The 23,386-nt window shown below is 36.7% G+C and overlaps 1 protein-coding gene across 1 annotated transcript in view; it reads right to left on the bottom strand.

The window, feature by feature from the left end:
- COL24A1 (collagen type XXIV alpha 1 chain) overlaps positions 1-23,386 on the bottom strand; it is a 415,211-nt gene that overhangs the window by 51,398 nt on the left and 340,427 nt on the right. Inside the window, exons 46-49 of the mRNA XM_073896005.1 lie at positions 22,044-22,097; positions 21,881-21,934; positions 16,515-16,568; positions 15,285-15,392 (exon numbers count right to left, since the gene is read on the bottom strand). Coding sequence (XP_073752106.1) covers positions 15,285-15,392; positions 16,515-16,568; positions 21,881-21,934; positions 22,044-22,097 — 270 coding nt within the window. The remainder of the gene's footprint in view (positions 1-15,284; positions 15,393-16,514; positions 16,569-21,880; positions 21,935-22,043; positions 22,098-23,386) is intronic.

Raw genomic sequence — 23,386 nt, 5'->3', positions numbered from 1 at the left:
GAGAGAAGGAAAGAAAAAGAAAGAAAGACGAAGAGAGGGAGGGAGGGAGGAAGGATAAAGAAAGAAACTATAATGGCAATATGGTTGTATTATTTTATTTAATCTGTCAGTGAAGGAAAGAAGAGGGACATCCTTATCTTTCACTTTGACTTCCCTGTGGGGAAAGGAAAGAAGGGTATGTAAGCATATACATGTTTATGTATAGAATTGCCTTTTCTCTGGAACTGAATGGAAAGATCTGGGATGGAAAATGGACTTATCTGCATACATTTAGAGGACAGAAAGAGAAAGATTTTAGAACAATGATGACTAGTTTGTATATGACAGTGGAACATAACAAAATGAATGGCACTCTGTTACTTCCTAGGCCTCTTAATTCAGTTGTTTTAATTTCATTAGAATTGGAACAAATATAATAAGGAATAAGTAACAAAGAAATAAAATTTGTTAAATACAGGCAACAGTAGAAATCCACATTTTAAAGTAGATTAACAAAGGAAAACCATCTTTAAAACTATGTTGAATGAAAAGTATTTTTGATGTTAATTTTATTGATTTCTCAACAGCAGAATGATAAATTTAAAATGACACTAAACTTCAAATTAGTTGTTTTTCTTTAAAGTAGCACCTTGAAAATTACTAGAAAGTTTTTTCCTTTCCCTATTTCCAAGCATCCTCTGTGCTCATAGCATTATATTTATATAGTTATTTACTGTGTGAGAAAATAGCAATTAAAATTAATTTACTTTCTATAGTACAAAAAAATATGTATGATGCCCTGAATTTTTTTGCATTATTAGGAAACGTAAGTACTGCATTTTTTGTTAAGCCAGCAAACCCATGAGTTATAAAAGTAACGCTTTGCTTCCTTTATTCCAAGCAACTAAAAACACTTCTGTTTAAATAAGAATTTCTCATTTTATTTGGTTTACTAAATATATCCCCCCTAGGAAAGAATTGGCTGTTTGAAAAATGTGGGATAGTAATTATTAGGTGATTATATGCAAGGCTATATTATATAAAAATAATGTAGCATTCATAACATTTTCCTTCAGTGCCAGTCATAAGTAATGTGGCCAAATGCTGGAAATAAGATTTATGAACAAGCTGTGCACTAGAGTCAGGAGGTAACTTTAGTTTTGAATCTCTAAACATATTAAAGCTTATGGAACTTGGAGCAGGGTTGAGACAAGTCATAGAGTAGTGGAGACAAGTCAGGTCTGCTTGACTTAGGTCTATTCCCAAGAGTATACAAAACTAACTCTTGTTCAGCCTTAATGAATACAGGCATTTCAACATTGTATTACCTCAAAGAAATTATTTCTACATTTCCATTAGAATAACTGGTGGTTTACCAGTCTTGCAAAATGGACAGTGCAAATGTCACTTAAATATTGGGCAAAATTAATGTATCTTTTGAAATCTCCTTTACTCGGGTCTTAATCTATAATCCATGACTAACAGGGACTGGAAGAGGGTATTTCATTTATACTTTGGCTCCTAGACATGTCTAGGCTCCCACTACTATGAAGAAATAAATGTCCATCTTTTATTTCAAAAATAACCAATCTATACCCATACTCTTATTTGATCCTCTGATAAACCTGTGAACATGCCAATTCTTTCCTAATTGCAGGTTTTTCCATTTTGGTTCCTTTACAAAATATGTTTTGTTCCTCATTCTTTATATGCCTAGCTCATTCTTACCCTCTCAAGGGAGATATAGATAACTATACCCAAGTATGACCTCCTCCATGAGGCCTCCACTGTCTACTCCATCTATAATCTGTCTCCCACATGCTCTATCTCAAAACACTATTTCTCTCATAGCACTTAGCACAATTTGGAATTAACTGATTTCTTTATATATGGACTACTAACCAATTACTGGGTTGATTCATATTATATTATGAATGCTTTTTCTTTTTTTCAGGTCAAAAATGGTCAGATGTCAGGATGCCTGGGTGGCTCAGTCAGTTAGGTATCTGCCTTCAGCTCAGGTCATGATCCCAGGGTCCTGGGATCAAGTCCCACATCAGGCTCCTTGCTCAGTGGGGAGTCTGCTTCTCCCTCTGCCTGCCGCTGTTCCTGCTTGTGCTCTGTCTCTCTCTCTCCGACAAATCAATAAACAAAATATTTTTAAAAATGGTCAAATGTCAGACATTTCTTGCTGTTCCATGTATGTTTCATGGAGGCAGTTCTTTGTCTATCTTGTTCAGTGCTATATTCTCTAACTCCTGGCTCATATTAAGCACTGAACAAATATGTTGAATGAATGAATGTTAGCTTAACCATGGATATCTATTATTACGGGAAGATGATAATAGCAATAAGGGCATGTAGTCTGCTAAACACTTCACATACAAACCATATGAAGTAGGTATTATTACATTCCTGTTATAGATGAGGCTTAAGATGTTAAGTAGCTGACACATCTTAATTTTATTCAGGACTCCAAAGTCACAGTTATTATGCAAAGACCATTCATTCTTCAAACATTTTTTGAGCTTCTTCTTCTTCTTTTTTAAAGATTTTATTTATTTATTTATTTGAGAGAAAGAATGAGAAAGCGAGCATGAGTGGGGGGGCAGGGAGAGGGACAAGCAGACTCCCCACTGAGCAGGGAGACCGATGCAGGGCTCGATCCCAGGACCCTGGAATCGTGACCTGAGCCGAAGGCAGACGCTTAACCAACTGAACCACCAGGCACCCGTATTGAGCTTCTCCTATGGACCTGAGGCTGCTGAGTGTTAGGGCTGCAAAGATGAATAAAACACAATCTTAATTCTACATGAGTTTGCCATCTTTTATTGCAGAAAGACATGAAGATATGTAATCAACAACCATATGATCTGTGCTCTGATGGAAGCAGTGTATACAAGTTCAGAGCAGGGATGCTTAACTCTGACTGGAGAGTGCAAGGAAGAGTGTCTGAAGGAGGTAACAGTTCAGTTAAGTCCCGAAAGAGCAAGAAATTGTTCATCCTAAAGTTAGAAAGATGGAAGAGCTTTCCAAGCAGAGGGCATAAATGACATGTACAAAGGCATGAAAGTAAGGAAAATGTACAGAATTTGGGGGGAATACCTAATTAAGCATAGTTGAATAGGTATAGCATTAGTGGTTAAGAACACAGGCTCTGAATCTAGATTGCCTGATTTTGAAGTCTGGCTCTATTATTTGTTGTCTGTGTGGGCTCAGGCAGGTCCTAGTCTCTCTGAGTCTCATCTTCCTTTTCTGTAACCTAGAGATAATAACTATACCTACTTCATGGGGGGTTTTGTGAGGATTAAATAACTTCATACATATTCAGCACTTTGAATAGTGCCTGGCACATGGTAAGCCTTTAATAATTGTTAGCTGTCATTATGACTGAAATGCACAGCAAATGTGAGGTGAAAGGTAGAATATAAGACTGGAAATGTAAACAGAGGCCAGATCATGAAGATCAACATTCCCCAAAGAGTATGAACTTTATTGGACTGGGAGTCACTGAAGAATCAACTAGGAAAGTTACATCCTTTAGCAAATCTTTCATTTTTTTGCTAATAAGCAGCCAAACAGACTGTGTTTTGTCTGTTCTGGAAGCGTTCCTAATGAGCAGTAAATGGGCCAAAACAAGCAGCAGGGGAAGAGGGAGAAAGTAGCAATCAGGATAAGCCATAACTGGAAATCACCCTCTTAATAATCAAGAGTTGACAGGATCTGCTGAATGTAGATCTGGCAAATGCAAGTATGTTTCTTTCTCCAAACTACCGTGAAGAAAGAAATGAATCTTCTCAGAAACAGAAGTTTCTTTAGTATGATTAGCTCACAGGCTAGAGAGCACAACAGATGGGTGGCAGGGCTGCTGGTGTTCCTAACAGAGGCTTCCATGGTGGTCCTGCTACTCTGTGCTTGGACTATGAGTGGGCTGATGAAGTGTGTTTTCCCTTCTTATACTGGACACAATCCACAGTGGAAACCTCAAGACTTTCGATGTTCTTTTAGGACAAGCATCTCATTTTCTGCAACACTTAAGCCTGTGTTCACCTGACAAAGTGCAAAGTCAAGATTGAAAGGCCTTCATTTGCCTTAAGTCAAGATGTTAGGTTTGTTTCTTTCCCTCTTTTCCAATAACCAATTTTATTAGTTGCAGCAATAAAAAATAAAAAGACTGGTAAGCCTTCGTTTCGATGACAAATAGATTTACGATCTTTGCAGGGAAAAGTTGTTTTCCTTTTTCATAAATGATTAAGGCACTACAGAAGTCCAACTCGATGAAAACAGCATGGTAGACTCATTTACTACAGATGTGCTAAGTTGACTAGTCTCAAAACACTCATTTATACAGAAGGAAATTCACACAGGCAACTGTGAGCCTCCCCAATACTGTCCTTCAGTTATAGTCACATGACTTTGAAAAAACACTGAAACTGTGGAGTGAATATGCCAAGAATTCTTTAACTCCTTGGCCACATCAAAAAAAGAAAGAACATTGTTTAGGAAAATCAGGCAGTTGCATAATGCTAGAAATCCCAGAATAAATATTTTTCTCAGTGGAAAAATCCAGCAGTCTTTAAAGGTAAGCCAAGAAACACCACGGTGCCATGATTAAAAAAAAAAAAAAAAAAGACCAATGGAAAGATGTCCTTATCCGTTGTTGAAAATATTCCAGGGAATATGCTATTATTTAGAGACTGCGTTACTTTCTCTTAATTAGTTTTTCTATTGCCATAGTAAGTTTTAGAAATAAATAGAAATCATTTTACCTAGTGACCAGTTTAGCCATTGTTATCTAATGTCACTGACCAGACTAGTTCCTTATAAAGCATCACCATTCTAATTTCATATCATATATTCTACAGGAAACAACCATTTGTAGAAAGTACTTCTGTATTCATAAATACTAATAGCATGTGCAAACTTTGGGGTTAAAAAGGGGATTCCTCAAGGGAAAGTTATTTTGTTTTTTTTCTATTTTGATGGATACAAAACACTTCAATATTTATGACATCCTGATATTCAAAGTATGCATGTGAAATTTTTCTAACTTATTCTTTGAAAATGCTAAAAGTAGGAGATGATGAATTATGATCTGATACCTAATTTCTTACTAATGGCAATAGCAGATACCATTCAACTTCATGGCCCTAGGCAATATACTGCAGCAATATTCAACATTATTGTAATTCACATCAATTTCTTTCATCACAAAATTCCATGAGAATTTTATATTAGCCCTATATAAATGGACACGTAGCTCAGAATCTGTTTTTTAAAAATGACTGCCCAGTTAGAAGTAGAATAGTTTCAGAAGTGGAACTAGAATGTGCATGTTTTATGGTCTAATTTATACTCAGATTCTCCTTTCTCTTGATTATGTCTTCAGCCTCTCCATCTCTACTAGGTCCATCTATCATTTAAATGTGCTCAAGTTTCTCTCACTTCAAAATAACTTCTACTTTAATTTCAGTTTTGTCTCTAGTTATTGCCCTACTTTCTCTTTCAGAGCCGAATTTCTCCATTGAATTGTCTGAATATCTGATTTCCTCACTGTCCACTCTCCTCAAGCTCTGTAATCCTATTTCTGCCCCCACTAATCAAATCAAATGGCTACTTGCTGAAGTTACCGATGACCTCCATATTCTAAAAATATAATGGTTATAATTTTATCTTTTTTAGATTTTGGTACCAGACAGCGTCCTTATTTGCAAACATCAGAAACCAATTCTGCATAACTTAAACAGAAAATTTACTGAAAAGTCATTGAATAGCTTATAAAATCACAGGTAAATCCAGAAAGCCAGGTTTGGAAAATGCACAGAATTGAAGGAAGTTTAGGCAGCCAGAGTTTGGACACTGCAGTGTGCATCACTGTGGCTGCTGGACATGGTCTCTGGTCACCCCTGGAAACTGAGTACTACTGATGTTACTGCCACTGCCACTAGAAGAGAATCTCTATTATCTCTGCTTCTGCATATCACAAACTCCCCAGCCAAAGGTCTTGGTGGACACAACTGATTGGTTCGGCCTAAGTCATAGGCCTATATCCCTGTTTCAAGGAGGAACTGGAAGGTGAGAGTCTAGAATTCAACTTCTGTGGAAAGTGGCCTCTCACTGGGGTGCCTGGGTGGCTCAGTGGATTAAGCATCTGACTTGATTTTGGCTCAGGTCACGATCTCAGCATTGTGAGATAGAGCCCCGCATCGGGCTCCATGCTCAGCAGGGAGCCTGCTTGAAGATTCTCTCTCTCTCTCTCTCTCTCTCTCTCTCCCTCTGCCCCTCCCCCCACTCTCAGTCTCTCTCATTAAAATAAATCTTTAAAAAGAAAAAGGAAAAAAAGTGGCCTCCCCCAAGATCAAACAGAGAGCAAACACAAACATTTATAAACATAAAAATGAGGTTAAGATGCTGAGTAGCCAAAAAAACAAAAGCAAAATTAAAGAATACATGTCCAAAACAATCTCTCAGGATTATTAAACATAGTTGATAACTTCCTTCTTGAAATAATTTTGCTAAGTTTCCATGACATTATATTCTTTTTCTCCTATTATGATCACTCCCTCTCAGTCTCCTTTGTAGTCCCCTCTTCTGCCTTTACCTTTTTTTTTTTTAATATTTTATTTATTTATTTGACAGAGAGAGAGACAGAGAGAGGGAACACAAGCAGGGGGAGTGGGAGAGGGAGAAGCAGGCTTCCTGCCGAGCAGAGAGCCCGATGCGGGGCTCGATCCCAGGACCCTGGGATCAGGACCTGAGCCGAAGGCTGACGCTTAACAACTGAGCCACCCAGGCGCCCCCTTTACCTGACTTCTAAATGATGGCACTCCTCACAGCTTGGTACTGGACTTTCTTTCCATTGTTTACTTAATATTCGTGTTTTTCTTCATCTGTTCCCCAAATCTATTCACTGCTGCTTCTCTATCTTGCTATTTGTCCTGGGAATTTGACCTTCATGGACTGCATCACCTGAGGTCCCTTGTCCTCTCTTGACTTTCAGTGGAGGTTGGCCCATGGGCTACATATCACTAGGATATTAGAGGAGGGAGGAGTACTACATTTATTTCTCCCATTTCCTCCTGGCTTTGACATTCTGTCAGTGGCTGGGTTACTTTGAACTATAGCTCCTGTGAGGTGCTCCTTTTCCGACAGCTCCAGCTCTCAACTGGAGTCTCAACTTGACATTTTTTCTTTCCTTTAACCTTTCAGCTCTAAGGGCAGTAACCACTTTCTACTGTTGATAGTCTCTGGATTCCCCCGACATCCCTTATTGACTGTCTTAACCCTGTCAACATTTCTGTAAATATCCTCTTCAATATTCAAAAGTAGAGTATTTAATCTACTTTCTAACATGACCGATTAAGTACATTTTTGTACACTGATGACTCTCACATTTCTATCTGACCTCCTCTCTGAACTCTAGGCTAGAATATTTAATTGCCTACTTAAAGTCTCCATCTGGATCTTATAACCTTGCCCATAAAACCTGGGTCTCCTTCAGTGTTTGCTTTTCTTAGCGATGGGCACTGTGATGCACTGAGTTAGAAATTCACACAAGTTAGAAATTTGGAAGTTATCCCTGACATCCCTCTCTTTCCCTTACCTCCCGTAATCAAATATCAAGTCTTATAAAAGCTACGTCCTAAATACTACTAAATCCACCCACTTCTTTCCATTTCCACTTCACTACTCTGGTCCAAACCATGGACATATGGAGCCTGGAATACTGCATTACATAGTCTTCTTATGAGTCTCCTGCATCTACTCTTGCTCCTTTCAATCCATTTTCCATAATGAAGACAGAGGAAGTCCTCTAAAAATGTAAAATTGGACAATGTCCCTCAATAGGGTCCTACTGTCTTTGGATAATGCTCAATATCCTTAATATGTCCTTCAACATGCACCATGATGCAGTTCCTGTATACCTTAATGGTACCTAATCTACATCTTGCTCCATCTTGCTCACTAAACTTTAGTCACAATTGCTCTTGTTCCAGCACTTCAAACATACTAGTTCTTCCTAGCTTTTTATATGCTGTTGTCTCTGCATAGAATGTTTCTTTCTGGCTTTCCTCACCCCCAATAATCATGCCTAATTTACCAACTCCTGCTTATTGTTCAGTGTCATCTCTCTCTCCCTACCCCCTCATTTCAAGCTACTTTACTGAGGTATAAATGACATAAAGTAAGTTGCAAAGTATATAATTTGATAAGTCAGCATAAAGGATTTCACACATCTGTGAAAACATCATCATAATCAAGATAACAGATCTGCCCTCTCCTCCAAAAGTCTTACCCTGTCCCTTTGTAAGCCCTCCTTCTCACACCTCCCTACATACACTCCATCTATAGGATACCCCTGATTTGCTTTCTGTCACTACAGATTAGTTTACAATTTCTTGAATTTTACATAAGTAGAATCATATAGTATGTGCCTTTTACGGGTGTGTGTATTTTTTTTTTCAAGTAGGCTCCGCACCCAGCATGGAGCCCAATGTGGGGCTTGAACTCATGACCCTGAGACCCCAAGACCTGAGGGGCTTGACTCAAGACCTGAGCTGAGACCAAGTCGGATGCTCAACCTACTGAGCCACCCAGGCACCCCTGTCTGCTTTTTTTCACTCAGCATATTTGAGATTCATTCATGTTGTAGCATGTATCAGTAGCTCATTCTTTTTATTGCAAACTAATATTTCATTGTACATATGTACCACAGTTTTTTTAGCCAGTCACCTTTTGACGAACATTTGGGTCATTTCCATTTTGGGGCTATTACAAAGATAAGTTCTATAAATATTCATGGACAAGTTTTTGTGTGGACATATGTTTTCATTTCTCTTGGCTAAGAGTAGAAAGGCTGAGTCCCATGATAGGTATATGTTTAGTGTTTTAAGAGGCTGCCAATGCCAAAATTAACATCTTAATAGTATTAATACTTAATACTTAAGTATTAAGTATTCTGACCTGTGAACATAGTATATATACCACTTGTTTAGATCTACTTTAATTTTTGTCAGAAATGCTTTATACTTTTCAGCATATAGGTTTGTACTTTTTTGGGGTCAAATTATCCTATTTTGGTACTATTGTAAGTACTGTTTTTTAAATGTCACTTTCTGAATGTTCATTGTTAGTATATAGAAATGCAATTCAAATTTGTATATTGTTCTTACATCCTCCAACTTTGCTAAATTTACTTAATTTTTTTGGTAGATTCTTAAAGATTTTCTACATAGATGATAATGTTGTATATGAATAAAGACAGTTCTATTTCTTCCATTTCAATCTGGGTGGGTTTTATTTCTTTTTATTACCCTGACTAGAACCTGATTGCATTGATTAGAACCTCCAGTACAGTGTTAATGTGTCATTTAAATGTAAGAGGGTAATACAGATATCTGTAGGCATATGAGGCCTCAGAAGGTTTGTCTCACAAATACCTACATTGGAAATACTTTTTGGAGGAAGTACTGAAATAACAAAAGAAACAAATTCAAGAGATTCTATAAAGGTTATTGAAAGTAATAGTGATAAAATAGCTTAATTAAGTTTACTACTCAAAAAAGAAGCAATGGAAATAAAAACAGAAAGTAAATGCGTAAAAACTTAAAGTCTGGGGCACCTGGATGGCACAGTCAGTTAAGCGTCCAACTCCTGGTTTTGGCTCAGGTTGTGATTTCAGGGTTGTGAGATCGAGCTCCACGTGGGGCTCTGTGCTCAGCATGGAGTCTGCTTGAGACTCTCTCTCCCTCTCCCTCTGCCCCTCCTCCTATGCTCACGCTCTCTCTTTTTCTCTCTCAAATAAATAAATCTTTTTTAAAAAACCCTAAAACTCAAAGTTCAAGGCAATATCAAAAAACGATGAAGGCAAAGAGTAGTTTATAGAAACAAAAGGAAATGAGAGCACACACAAGTTCTTATTTTGTTAGAGACAAGATACAGATAGTGATATATTTAACAAATCAATACAGTTAAATACATACACATTTGGTTTTAAGTTCAGTGCAACTGCTACAAGAACATCCAGAAAGGGCAATTGCAACAATTCTAAACAATGTCAGGGATAAAACAGTCTTTCCCATTAGTGCTGCTATCATCACACTTATTTAGTTGGGTTTGGCTAATGGAACATCCCGGCAGGGGATTGGAGGTCAGGGGAAGACCGAAATCTGCAGCAGATTCAGGATGTCATGTAAGTTACCTCGCTGTTTGCATCTTATGATTGAGCAATGATAATATCCAATAAGGACGATAATTGTATATATCTTATAAGATTATTAGCCTATCCAATGGGATTCAAGAAAGAAAGAAAAAAACAAAAACAAAAAAGATAGTCTTAGACAAGGAAAATACAGAATCAAGATGGAAAATATTCTTAGTGGAGAAATTTTAGATGCATCCTCTACAATCTACAGCAGAAGGATGTTCACTGTTGTTGCTACTGTTCAACATAGCATTGAAGGTCCCTGCCAACTTATGTGGAAGGAAAAAGAAGTGAGTGTAAGAAAACAGATCAATCTGCCATTATTTGAAGATGATATTATCTACCTCAAAAACCCAATAGAGTCACAAAAGGAAATTATTTGAAATTTTTAAGAATCTAGTTGTATAGAATATATCCTGAATCAGTAACATTTACTTAAACTAGTAATAATGGGGGCACCTGTGTGGCATAGTCAGTTAAGCATCTGATTCTTGGTTTTGGCTCAGTCGTGATCTCAGGGTCATGAGATTGAGCCCTATGACAGGCTCCATGCTCAGCGTGGAGTCTGCTTAGATTCTCTCTCTCTCCCTCTGCCCCTCCCTACCATGCTCTCTCTCTCTCCCTCTAAAACAAATAATTAAATCTTAAAAAAAGAATTGTATAAATAAAAAATAAAATAAACTAGTAATAACTAACTAGAGAATAAAATAATACACAAGGCCTTTATTATGGGGCAATACTGCATATTGTTAAGAGCAAAGAATATGGAGTTAGGCTGCTTTTGTGGCAATGAGACAACGAAAGTGACAGTCTCTCAGTGCCTCAGTATGTATGTAGGTATGTATTTTTTTTTAAATTGGAGTAGAATTGACCTCAGTTTCTTCATGTATAAAATAAGGATCATAATTGTATGTATCTTATAAGATTATAAAGATTAAGTGAGTCAATATAGTCAAACACTTATCATGGTACCTGGTACATACTTAGCATTATATGAATTTTTGCCATTATTGTTTTGGAGCTATTCTATTATAGCACAATAAAGATGATAAAAATAAATATTTCATCTCTTTTATTGGATAACTACAATGATAAGATATGAATTTTCTCCCAATATATCTATGAATTTAAGGCAAACCCAACGACAATTCAAGTTTTCGTTATGTTTTTAGAGAAACTCAGCAAATCTAATCTCAAATGTATGTGGTAGAAGAATAAAGAAGGGGGACTTGCTCTATTAAATATGAGGACACATTACAAAGCCATAGAATAAGAACAGTGTGATAATACAAACAGACCAGGGGACAGCCAATTTTTTCTGTAAAACGGCCAGAGAGTAAATATTTTAGATTTTGTGAGGCCATTGGTCTTTGTTGCAACTACTCAACTGTGCTTTGTAGTGCAAAAAGCAGCTGTATGTAAACAAAACACTGTGGCTGTGTGCCAATAAAATTAATTTATGGATACTGAAATTTATGCTTCATGTAGTTTTCACACGTGACAAAACCTTCTTCTTCTGTTTATTTTTTTCTACCATTAAAAATGTAAAAACTGGCTTAGCTCATGGGCCATACAAATATAGATCCATCTGGTTCATCAGGTGTAGTTTGCTGATACCCAGAATGGAACATTGATATAGACCATGTATAAATGAGAACTTAAATAGAATTGGTTGGATGTTTTCTGTTTGTTTTTGAGATCCAGTCTCTGCCCTTCTCCACTCCACTCTATGCTCCGGCAGGTTCTTTACCCTCTAGCTGTTGGTTAGTGACATACGAAGGGGAGGTAGATGGGAGAGAGCCCACTCTTGGTACAGGCAGAAAGGGAATATATTGTCGTTAATGAATTTTTAAAACAATAATAACAGCTTTTTTCATCATCATATACTGGCAATTCTAAACAATGTCAGTGACAAAACAGTCCTCCCCATTAGTGCTGCTATTATCACCCTTATTTAGTTGGGTTTGGCTAATGGGACATCCCAGCAGGGGACTGGGGGTCAGGGGGAGACTAAAATCTGCAGCAGATTCAGGATGCTATGTACGTTACCTTGCTCTTTGCACCTTAAGATTGAGCTATGATAAGATCCAATAATAACAGAGGGGTCTGGGGCTGGTAGAGATACTGTATGGACCTTCTGAGAACCCCTCTGTAACAGAATCACAGCTTATATCCATAAGGTTTTGAAGACAAGCCACGTCTTCCTTTGTCACGTGTAATTTCCCATCTGGAATGCAGTTCTGCCCTTGCACTGCTTAAAACTGAGTAACAGACCTTGAGACATCAAACGACTATGTGCCCTGAATTGCCCATTATGAGCTAGGTGATATCTGATCTGCTGATTCATAAAACTGGATGTGCAGCGGGAGCATTCTCCTCCTAAATGGAAATGGCCTATATTGAGACTGGGTGCTATCAGGTCCAGAAAGAGCAAACAAAATATGGAAGCAGCCAATTAAGAGTTCCATGATACCTGCTCAACTGCTTTACCTCTGCTCCTTCAGCCTAGAGAACTCCCTTTCCCAGTTAATGGAGGACGGAAAAGCTCAGATCTGATTTATGGATAGATCTACACTGAACATCACCATCAGCTAGAAGTGAAAGGCTGCTATGTTAAAGCCTCAAAGGTGTCATCAGTAAAGGGAGTTCTTCCCAGTGGGCAAAACTTGGGCAATCCATATCTACGGGCAATCCATATATCCATGTCTGGTTATTTGCCACCAAACAGCCCTGGTTGATACTCTTAGAGTCCTAACTGCCTTTTGGAATAGCCCTGAGTGTGCAAATAGCCTCAGCATCTGGCTTTAAGCCCCCTTCATTCTTGTCTGTTCCATGTAGGACCAGTGACTTGATTTCATGCATAATCTTTCACCCACACAGTCAATAAAAACAGTGTGGCAGATTCTAGCAACAAGGCTTGGAGTGGCATCAAATGAAATCAGTATCTTATTTGTGTTGATTATTTTCTGTATTGGCTTTCTCTCAGCCATTAAATTACTGTCCTTTAAGCATGCCACTATTGAAGAAGGGTGTAGAGTTGTTAGAAAATGTCTATTTTCTTGCTAGAAACTAGCAGCAGGTAATAGTCACTTGCCACATTGCTGTTTTTATGCCTAGAAAACAATTCATATTTTGGTCATCTAAATCAATGTTTTCATTTCATGGAATTTTCAATCCTTTGTAGGGAGAACTTCAGGTATCACATATTGCCAGAAAAGAAGTTGTCTGTCACATGAACCATTAAGTAAACTGATATAAAACATAATTGATAACTTTGACCTGTCACTAATGTCTGACGATTGCCTAATATACTGAATTATCTGAAATTCTTATTAAACACATTTATGTAGGATCCTGGTTTCTATTATCCATATCTGGAATGAGTATCTGAATTAGTAGTATTAGCCAGACAAGAAATGATTCCCTTTTCCTAGTAATTAAATAAATCTGTTTGCTATTAGTAGTATTTACAACTCACTTTTAAAACCATCCATCCACATACATACCACCTCCATGATCAAGCTTGTGTTCAGCAGCAAGAAATATGATATGTTTTGAAATGTGGTTTTCTTTGTTTCAGTTCTCAAAATCTTATCTAAAGTAATAAGGTAAGATTCACTATAACATTTCCCCAGTAAAACTTAATCCACAAAAATACAGACTCTCAGAACAATTCAATATGTTTTGTTTTAAAATCCCCAACCTCATTTTTTAAAAAAGATTTTATTTATTTATTTGACAGAGAGAGAGAGAGAGCACAAGTAGGCAGAGAGCAGGCAGAGGGAGAGAAGCAGGCTCCCACTGAGCAGAGAGCTCAACTCGGGGCTGGATGACCTGAGCAGAAGGCAGACGCTTAACCGATTGAGCCACTCGGGTGCACCCCCCAACCTCATTTTAAGACTAGGACATGGTGAGTCTGGAGAGCAGCATGAGAATGAGGGTCCAGTGCATAAACGTCCTTAAAGACTGAGATCTCAAATGAAAGAAAATCCTCTTTCAACCAGACTGTTGTCGATGGCAAACAGAAGTCTATAAAATAACTATTTTAATTAAAAATATCAGACTGCTGTCAAAGTTTTCTAGGTCTTAACCTGTTGCTCTGATGTTCTGACATATTGCCTCCAAAACAAATAGAAGCCATGTTTAGACTCCTTAAAAATATTCATCTTTTCAGATAGAATCTGGTTGTATTACCTCTGAAATAACCGAATTGTCTAGCTCATAGTTTCTTAATTTAATTAATTAATTAGTTAATTAACTATTTCAAATGAGATATCTCATCATAATGAAAGAAGAATATTAGTTTGGGTTTGGGCTTGGGTTTAGCACCATGCTATATTTAAATAAACAAGTAGGATTGATTTAGTATTTAAGAAGAGAAAAACAGGTCCACAGACAACCACATCCAAATAGCAGAAATGTAAAAGGGTAAATATACAGGGTTCCTGAAAGTACACGGTTTATTATTCTAATATTTCAAGTGAAAACACAACATTAGATTAAAAAAACCTGGATTATGAGGATATTAGGGAAGGAAAGAGAAGAAATGGCTAAATGAAGACAAAATATGATTTTTAAGTTTCTGATCAAATAAATAAGATAAACATTTGCATAAAAATCAAAGAGAAGCTATATCATTGCTTCACCACTAGATGAACACAGAGAAAATATTCACACAATTTTTATAAAATACTGAGGCTGTAAAAGTAAAGGGAAAATGAATTTTTGCAGAATTTCCATTGAGTTACTGCCAACCCTTAAATATTCCAAAGGTGGCTTAAGATATTTGATGAACTCAAGACATAGCCAGGTTGTGTAGTCCCTAAAATTTTGCTTCTTTATGGTTCTTATTTATAAGTTTTATATGTGCAAAAATGGCATGTATTATCTATCATATGAGTTGTTAGATATAAAATATCCAAGAGAATATACTCATTGACATTCCCTGAAGATCATAAACACAATTCCAAAACAACTATTAAAGCAGGGGTTGGCTAATCTGAGCCAATATCAAAACCGAGAAAGCCCAAATATATATGGTCTAGCAAACAGTTGCTTATTAATAAGAAAAGAAAAGTAAAGAGAGATTCATTCTACTCACAGGAAGTCCCTGTTTTCCTGGTAGCCCAACTTTTCCAGAGTTTCCTGAAATGCCATCAGCTCCCTGGTATCCTTGCATGCCTTTTGGCCCAGGTAGGCCAGGAAAACCCTTGGTAGTCAAAAATTAAGTGGATTATAGAGAGATGCTGTACAAATGTTTAAATGACAAATACTTGTATATTTGGGTATATTTTTAATACCCCACCCCTGGATAAATTTTCCTGTTTCCTTAATTCTTTTTTGGGCTCAACAGATCAGGTAACTGTCTTTAAAAGTTCCTTAAATAGAAATGCCGAGCTAACTAAAATGTACGGTGTAAGCTTTTGAGCTTCAGTGCAATTCTCTCGTATTTTTCATTGTGCTGGCCTCTGCTCTACCCAGCTATGGAGAAAAGTCAGCTATATCTTCACCTGTCAGTTTACGACACAGCTATATTTTACCATCAGCAAAACCTCATGCTGTGTTATTTTCTCAAGAAACAAATTATGGTTCTTTTTGTTGCCACTCTGAACTAGATAATTATATGACTGCATAAAGGTCTGAACATTTTGTTTCTACTCTTGGGCAAGTAGATTTTATCTGTATGAATCTCTGATCTGAATGTGTTTATAATTTATGTTCATTTCCTTTTCTTTTTTTGAACCAACGCAGGACACCCAAAGTAGGCATCTAGCCCTTGGCTACGGAAGCCCAGCAGGAAGTAAGTCTTTGCTAATAAGCCAGTCAACACATATTTGCTTGGCTAGAGGAAACTGATGGCTAAGGTAAAATTAATCTTTGTTCTGCGATGAAATGATTTAAAACATTTTCTTCTAAGACTTTCTGTTCTACTTGCCAGGAAACTGAGAGGATATGTCCTTCAATTACAGTCCAGCTCATGCTTTTTGTTCATGCTTGAGGATCTCTGACCTTTGTCACCAATCATTTAGTCATATTTCAAGTTCCCTGTTTTCAGTCAGGATCAGAGAGTAGGATGAGTCCACAGAGAGAGCTCCATAACACTGGAAAATAGCATCCTTCAATTGCAGAGACTTATATTTAAACAGCAAGCTTGGTTTTGAGCTAATGGTCATATTTTGTTCCCTGTGTTCCAGCTCGAGCTTAATTTTTTTTTTTGAAGACAAGCTGATTTATCCAACACTTGTCACAATTGGCCCCAAACTTTTCTGCTTGCTGAAGCTGCCAATTCTATTTAGAAAAACAAGAAAGATGAAAAGGGCCTGCTACTTACAGGAATCCCAGGTTTCCCAGAAGGACCAGGAGCTCCTTTTCTCCCCCTAGGGCCCTAAAAATGTGAAGCACAGTTATCACTTAATTGTAATAAACTTAACTAAGCTGAAGGCATAGAAAAGAACCCTGAGACGGGGATGCTGCAGCCAGTCCTGCCTAGTCCTGGCTAGCTGTACATCACCGAGATTTCTGTTTAACTTCCCGGGAGCCATTTTCTTTATATGAAAATGGGAGAATTTGACCAGATAGTTTATGAATTTCCATCTAGCTCCAAATTCTAGGATTTGAGAATTTAAATCTTGGCTCTAAAAGGGAATTAAATATTAGTTAGTAAATGTCCATGTTTTCAGACAGGGCTTTTGTCTTCCTATTGAAAGTGGCTAAGTGCTTCACTAATTTCATAAACATTTATTGACTATTTTGTATGTGCTGGGGATGCAAAGTCAAAGTTACTGATCTCAAGGCACTCACAGTGTAGTAAGGGACATGAATCGATAGCCTAAAATGTGCTTATCTGGAAGCACGGAGAAGAACATACTTGTGAATCAAAGAAAAGATATTTATTTCCCACGGAACTCTTTGTTTTTCCATGTGTGAGATGTTTTAAATCATAATTGATTCAGCAGTAACTGGTCTGCCAGGATAGTTAGGAACTTTGCCCTTTGTGAATCATGCCATTATTCTGATGATATCTTAAAATTATTTTAAAAAGAAAAATGTGGGAAAGAGTGACCTAGTTCACAAATAAGAAAAGGAGGCCTATTGTCATTACCAGACACATTTCTCAGAAGTCATCGAAAGTTCTCACAAACAGAATAATTCCACCAAAATGGGATGTTATGTTATTCAAATTTGAAGATAAATTGTGCCAAAGATTCAAACTGACAACAATAACAAAGTAAATAAGTTCATAACATATTACATCCTCTGAAAATGATCTTAACATTTCAAGAAGAAATAGTATATGCAGTCATAGAAAAAAAGGGTATTTTCTGTAAGAGATAAAAATCCAACTTTGTTAGAATTTGATAGTGGGGAGGTATATGAACTAAGAGTTCTACCTCCAGCTTGGAAAACTATTTTACTCGCCTTAAAAAGTCACTAATGTAAGGTCCTTCTAAGGGTCAGGAAACCAGGAAATGAAACAGTAGATGATTTGACTTTAGTTGAAGAAGATGCAATTCCTGGAATAATATGATCTCTAAAATACAGTATATCTTTTAGAACAAAATAAGGAAGTAAAATAAACAAATAAGATTTTAAATATTGAAAAAACTGTGATTTCAGTTATCTCTAATATCACTAATTAAATAGTACATGAACTGTGATAATATTCAAATATGTTAACCAGAGTGTTTTTTTCCTTTACAGTATTTGTTTTTATGCAAAGTGACAGATCTGTTCTAGATTTTAGATTTTCAAAACAGACTTTTCCTTAGCTTATGAATTTCAAAATAGTCCTCTGAAACTCATGGTGGAGTAATAACTTGAGAAGGATATAATATTTTGGGAAGAATATATTTTTAAATGCAAAAGCCTGGTTTTTAAATATTTAAAGCCTGTATTTGAGTATCAGAAACCAAGGTGACAAAGAATTCAAATCATGCATTTTGCCATAAAGAACAGATTTAGAATTATAATAGTATAAGAGAAAATTTTTCCTACTTAAGGGAATATAAAGATGTTCAAGTTGGAGAAAAGTAAGAAGAGAAGTAAAAGAGAAGCAAGACTGTTCAACCCTGACAGGGATCTCTGAGAAGGGCCCTTTACACCTCACTCTGCCCTCAAGCCCTAGCTTGGGTAGAAGTAATACCCTCAGATAAGTGTGGGGATTTGGGCACAGAGACAATGGCTAGGGAGACTAAAGTCTTCATTTAGAGGCCCACATAAACTACACTGAGTGTCAGCAATAGAGTAGAAATTTCTGTAGGAGATGTCTACGCCAGTGGGCTTGAGAAAGTCTGAGTCCCCCAAGCACCCAGCATGGTATAGGAATTAGAATGTATTTCCACGTGGCCAAGAACAGAAGCATATAGTGGTAAGGGCCTATATAAGGAGACTTTGTACATTTTCTATACTCAGAAAATAGCTGTACATGTCAGCAAGGTAGGGCCCTGGTAGATGTCAACATGGTGGGATCATAAGCAACTGGGGATATACATGGATAATGTGCATTTCAGTGTATACTATTGTAAATAGATGACTAAAGACCAAATTCACCTTCCATTCCTCTTCCCCACCACGGCTACCCAGAATGTAACTGCAAACTTGACAAGAGAGTGAATAGGGAAAACTCTAAATCAAATGTAGGATATTTGTGTGGCTGGAGTAAAAGGCACTCAACTGATTAGATTTCCACCAATTAGGTTTCTACCACCAGGAAGGATGGGCACTCAGGACAGATGTTAAGTTCCATTATAAAGAACACAAAAAACAAAGTCTTATTTTTAACATACTTGAGTTTATGTCTTATGGTTCAGACATACCACACATGTAAGTAAGGGTTTTACTCCAAATGTTCATATAACAAAATAAAAACAAAGAGATTCACATATCATCACAGATTGATTACATTTTGGGATGACCATTATGTTGGGGATTATTTCAGAAAAGTTAAATGTTGTGTAATGAAATCTACATGTATGGGTCTATTATCATGAAAATTAGAATGGTATTCAGACTTGGATGGGCATCAGGAAGCAGCTCCCAATAGAATAACATGAAAGGGAAAGTATGACTATGAAGTATTTTTTGCTACTTGTAATAGGACAATTGTGGCAAAATCTGTCTATTGAAGACAAAAAGTGTTTAGCAAGTAACTAAACTATAGTCTCTGCTGTTTTGAGATGTTCAATTCAGGAAAGATTTCTTTATTACAGTTATTATCATCATCATACTAAAAGGAAGTAGGCCCGCTAGAAAAAAAACATAGTCTTACAATTGAGATTTTAAAAGTATAACAAGATCAACAGGGGCGCCTCAGTCATTAAGCGTCTGCCTTCGGCTCAGGTCATGATCCCAGGGTTCTGGTATCAAGCCCCACATTGGGCTCCCTGCTCAGCAGGAAACCTGCTTCTCCCTCTCCTACTTCCCCTGCTTGTGTTCCCTCTCTCACTGTCAAATAATAAATAAATAAAAATCTTAAAAAAAAATAAAGATCAACGAAGTGTAGAACACTGATAGAAGGTAGTCTAATTCTTTTGATAATGGACATTTTAAAATGTGTCATTATAGTCCAAACCCTTGTTTGCTTTTTATTTAAATGAAACTGAAAGACAGTTACCTCAATACTTTGCTTGTTCTAACTTTGTTAGAGAGGATAGCTTTACAATATGAACATAGATTTAGAGTTAGGCAATAATTACTCTTTTTCTCTTCTTCTTTTTTTTTTAAACCAAGAAATTTCAATTCACTAAAATCTGGAATTTTGTTTTGGAAGAAAAATAAGATATTGGCTTGAGTCTTAGTCTTTGAAAGCCATTATAGGACAATTCACTACATCTGAATTAAAAAAGTCTTTGAAAATGTAGTGGTTGTGCAATCAGCTTTGATTTGCTCTTTTTCTCTACACATGCATGAGAATGCATGAGAGCCCAGTGAATAAGTTAGTTGGTTAAGTAAGATTAATCATATTTTACTTAATTTATAAAAGATCTCAAAGTAATAGAAGGCTTTTGTATAACATTGAGAGACAGGAAATTTCTAGTGTTGGTTCTGTTGTTAACTAATTCTGTGATCTTAGGTAACTCTCTCTGAGATTCAAATTTCTTCATCTGAAAAATGAGAGGGTGGTCCAGATGATTTTAAAGGGCCATTTGCAAATCTAAAAAACTTTGCAGCTTTGCAAAAACAAGATGGCAACAATTGGACAAGATCCACCTGACCACTGAAGGTGTCCCTACTGAATAATACATGGTCAATGATTATTCTTGTAGCAATTTTGACTATTTTAAATTCTAAGAGGGTTTTTAATGTAACCTTGAACTGTATGCCAGCATTGCCCAAAGCAGGATAGAACTAATTCCCTTGGATTACACAGAATTTAAACCATGGTTTCTCAGCATCTTTTGGCTCTAATACACAGGGAGAGTTGACCATGGCAGCTGGATATGTGGTTGTCTGGTGAGAATATTTGAATTTCATTGACATAATTTTAATAGATACTAATAAATACTTTAAAAATTTCTTCTTCCTGACATATGTCAAAAAAGAAAAAGAAAATACTGAGAATATGAAAGTACTAATTGTAAGAGAGTAGAAATTTTAGGATCAAACCTTGGGAGCGCATTTGCATCCTTAGGCACTTAATGCAAATATAAGGAAGTAGTAGTGTTCTAGGTTCATAGCTTTTTCCACTATTTTTTCCAGTTTGGGTATTAAAAATTGTAAGTAAACGGGACAATTACTTGAGAAAAGGTTTTCTCTCTGCATTTTTTTCTTGTTAAGACTTGCCTTCAATGGGATACTTTTATTTTTTATTTATTAGTTCTTATTTATTAAGGAACCTGACAGGGATTTACTAGATGTCAACACTATTCAAAATGGCTGTAGGTGAGTGAGCACCTATGTAATATCAGATTCAACCCAATTTTACTACTTATTCCCACAAGTAGGAAACACAAAGTATGGATGAAAACTTAACAAATTAGGAGAAATGTGGTCTCAAATTGATTACTTTTTATCCATTCTCACCTAATTTATTATTAAAATACGGTACGTTTTCTCAAGAATTTAATTTAAAATCAATAGCAGGTGAAATCAGAATGCTATGAAAAGCAAGGCAGCAATGAACTGATGGTACAAATTACAAAGCAAGTTATAAGTCAACAACCTTCCGTAAGGTTGAGGCAACATCAGTGCGCAGGGCAAGAGATGTCTAAATTCAGTAGCTAATACATTTGTAGTTTATTTGATAACAGATAATTGGCTTGTCTTATGGAAAAGAATATTTTAAACCAATTGTGAGTCTGTGTCACATAGTCAAACTATTTCTACCCGTATCCTTGCTGCAACAAAACAGGTTTAACTGATAGGTTTTCACTTTTCAGCACTGGTTTTAAGGCTTATTTGTATTTTTGCTTGAAACCCCAAGGAGAGACCATTCGTTTTGGACAACTTTGGGCAATTTTCACAAAGCCAGAAAAGGCTGCTGGTAAAGGGAAATTGGGATGGCAGTCAAAACACATGAAATAGTCAATGATCATGTTTTCGCACCATTATTGACAAACACTCTGATCAGGGACCTGCAGTGATCCTTGCTCTGGAAGTGTGAATGATCATTTAAATGACAACGAACAGCAGCTCCCATGTTCCTGCTTTCTCAAACAAACCATAAGTACCAAATTGTCTTAAATAATTTCAACTTACTTCAGATTGTCTCTCTCCTTTTAGTCCTTGTTCACCTTGGTCACCTGGCTCACCCTTTAATAGGAAACCAAACAGAAATCACGTATGAAGCAGAGACTAAATAAGATATACAAACACTAATTTTTTCAATGCCAGAATTGCAAAGAGTGTTTTCAAAACATACTGGGGGCCCTTGTTGTCCAGCAGCACCTCTTGGTCCTGGTAAACCCACATGACCCTAGGAATAGAAAAGATTGTATTATTAAAATAAATAGAGACATGTAACTTAGAGAATAGGGTAGTATCACTTAGAATGGTAGCAAAATGTTACAAAGTGCAATTTAAACATCAGGAATTATGATTCTCTCTCTGAAATGTTATAGAACATAATATCCACTGGATATTATGATAACTGAGAAAGAGTGTAAAGTTTTGCTTTATTTTGCACATAGGTTAATGTAGTGGGGTGAATGATGGCCCACCAAAAGATGTCTATGTCTTAATCCCCAGAACCTGTGAATATGATTTCAACTGGAAAAATGGTCTTTGCAGATATCATTGAGTTAATGATTTTAAAAGGATATTATCCTGAATCATCTATGACAAGTACCCTTAAAAGAGAGAGACACACACACAAACAACAAAGGAGAGGGCCATGTGAAGACAGAGGCAGACACTGGCGTGATGTAGCCACAAGGAGCACTGTCAGCCCCCAGAAGCCAGAAGAGTAAAGGGAGGATTCTCCTCTAGAGCCTGTGGGAGGGAAGACGGTCTACTAACACCTCAATTTCAGATTTCTGGTATCTGGAACTATGAGAGAATAAATTTCTATTGTTCTTTTTGTTGTTGTTTTTATTTACTTATTTTTTTATTATGTTATGTTAATCATACATTACATCATTAATTTTTGATGTAGTGCTCCATGATTCATTGTTTGCATATAACACCCAGTGTTTTAAACCACCCAGTTTACAGTAATTTTGGTCAGGAAACGAGTACAGTAAATAACCATAGGAATAGAGAGTTTGAGAACAAACTTCTTTCTTCAACCTATTCCCACTGTGGAAGTGAACTATGGTCTCCATTTTTACACACTAAGTTCATACCATTTGGATAGATTTATTGAGTTGAAAACTGGAAGTTGTTACTCTATATAATGCCAAGGCACATCAAGTGACTTTGATATTCAGCAATCTGTCATTACCCTAGTCCTCCTGAGAAGGAATGCTGACCTACCACATTTCCCTTTTCAAGTGTGTAAACAGAAGCCAGAACAACCCAAGGGCATGTCAGGGTATGCATGAAGAATTCTGCATGTAATCTCTTTTATCCCCTTCCCTACTGTCCTCTTTGTTTTAGATTATTTCTTCCTACTCTCTGTGCACTACAGAAAGAATGCCATAGGCTCATCTGTTTTTCTGGGCTACGAGAAGCAAGGATTGCCTACGTAGGCTAATGAATTTATCTCATAGAAAGATCAGTTGAAGCCTTCTTCGTTTGCATTCTTTGAGGCAAATGTTTATGGTT

Source organism: Callorhinus ursinus, unplaced genomic scaffold, assembly GCF_003265705.2.
Source record: "Callorhinus ursinus isolate GAN/ISIS: 27379988/994484 unplaced genomic scaffold, GSC_fseal_2.0 scaffold9, whole genome shotgun sequence".
Lineage (NCBI taxonomy): Eukaryota > Metazoa > Chordata > Mammalia > Carnivora > Otariidae > Callorhinus > Callorhinus ursinus.
This window is presented reverse-complemented; position numbering and strand designations above follow the sequence as displayed.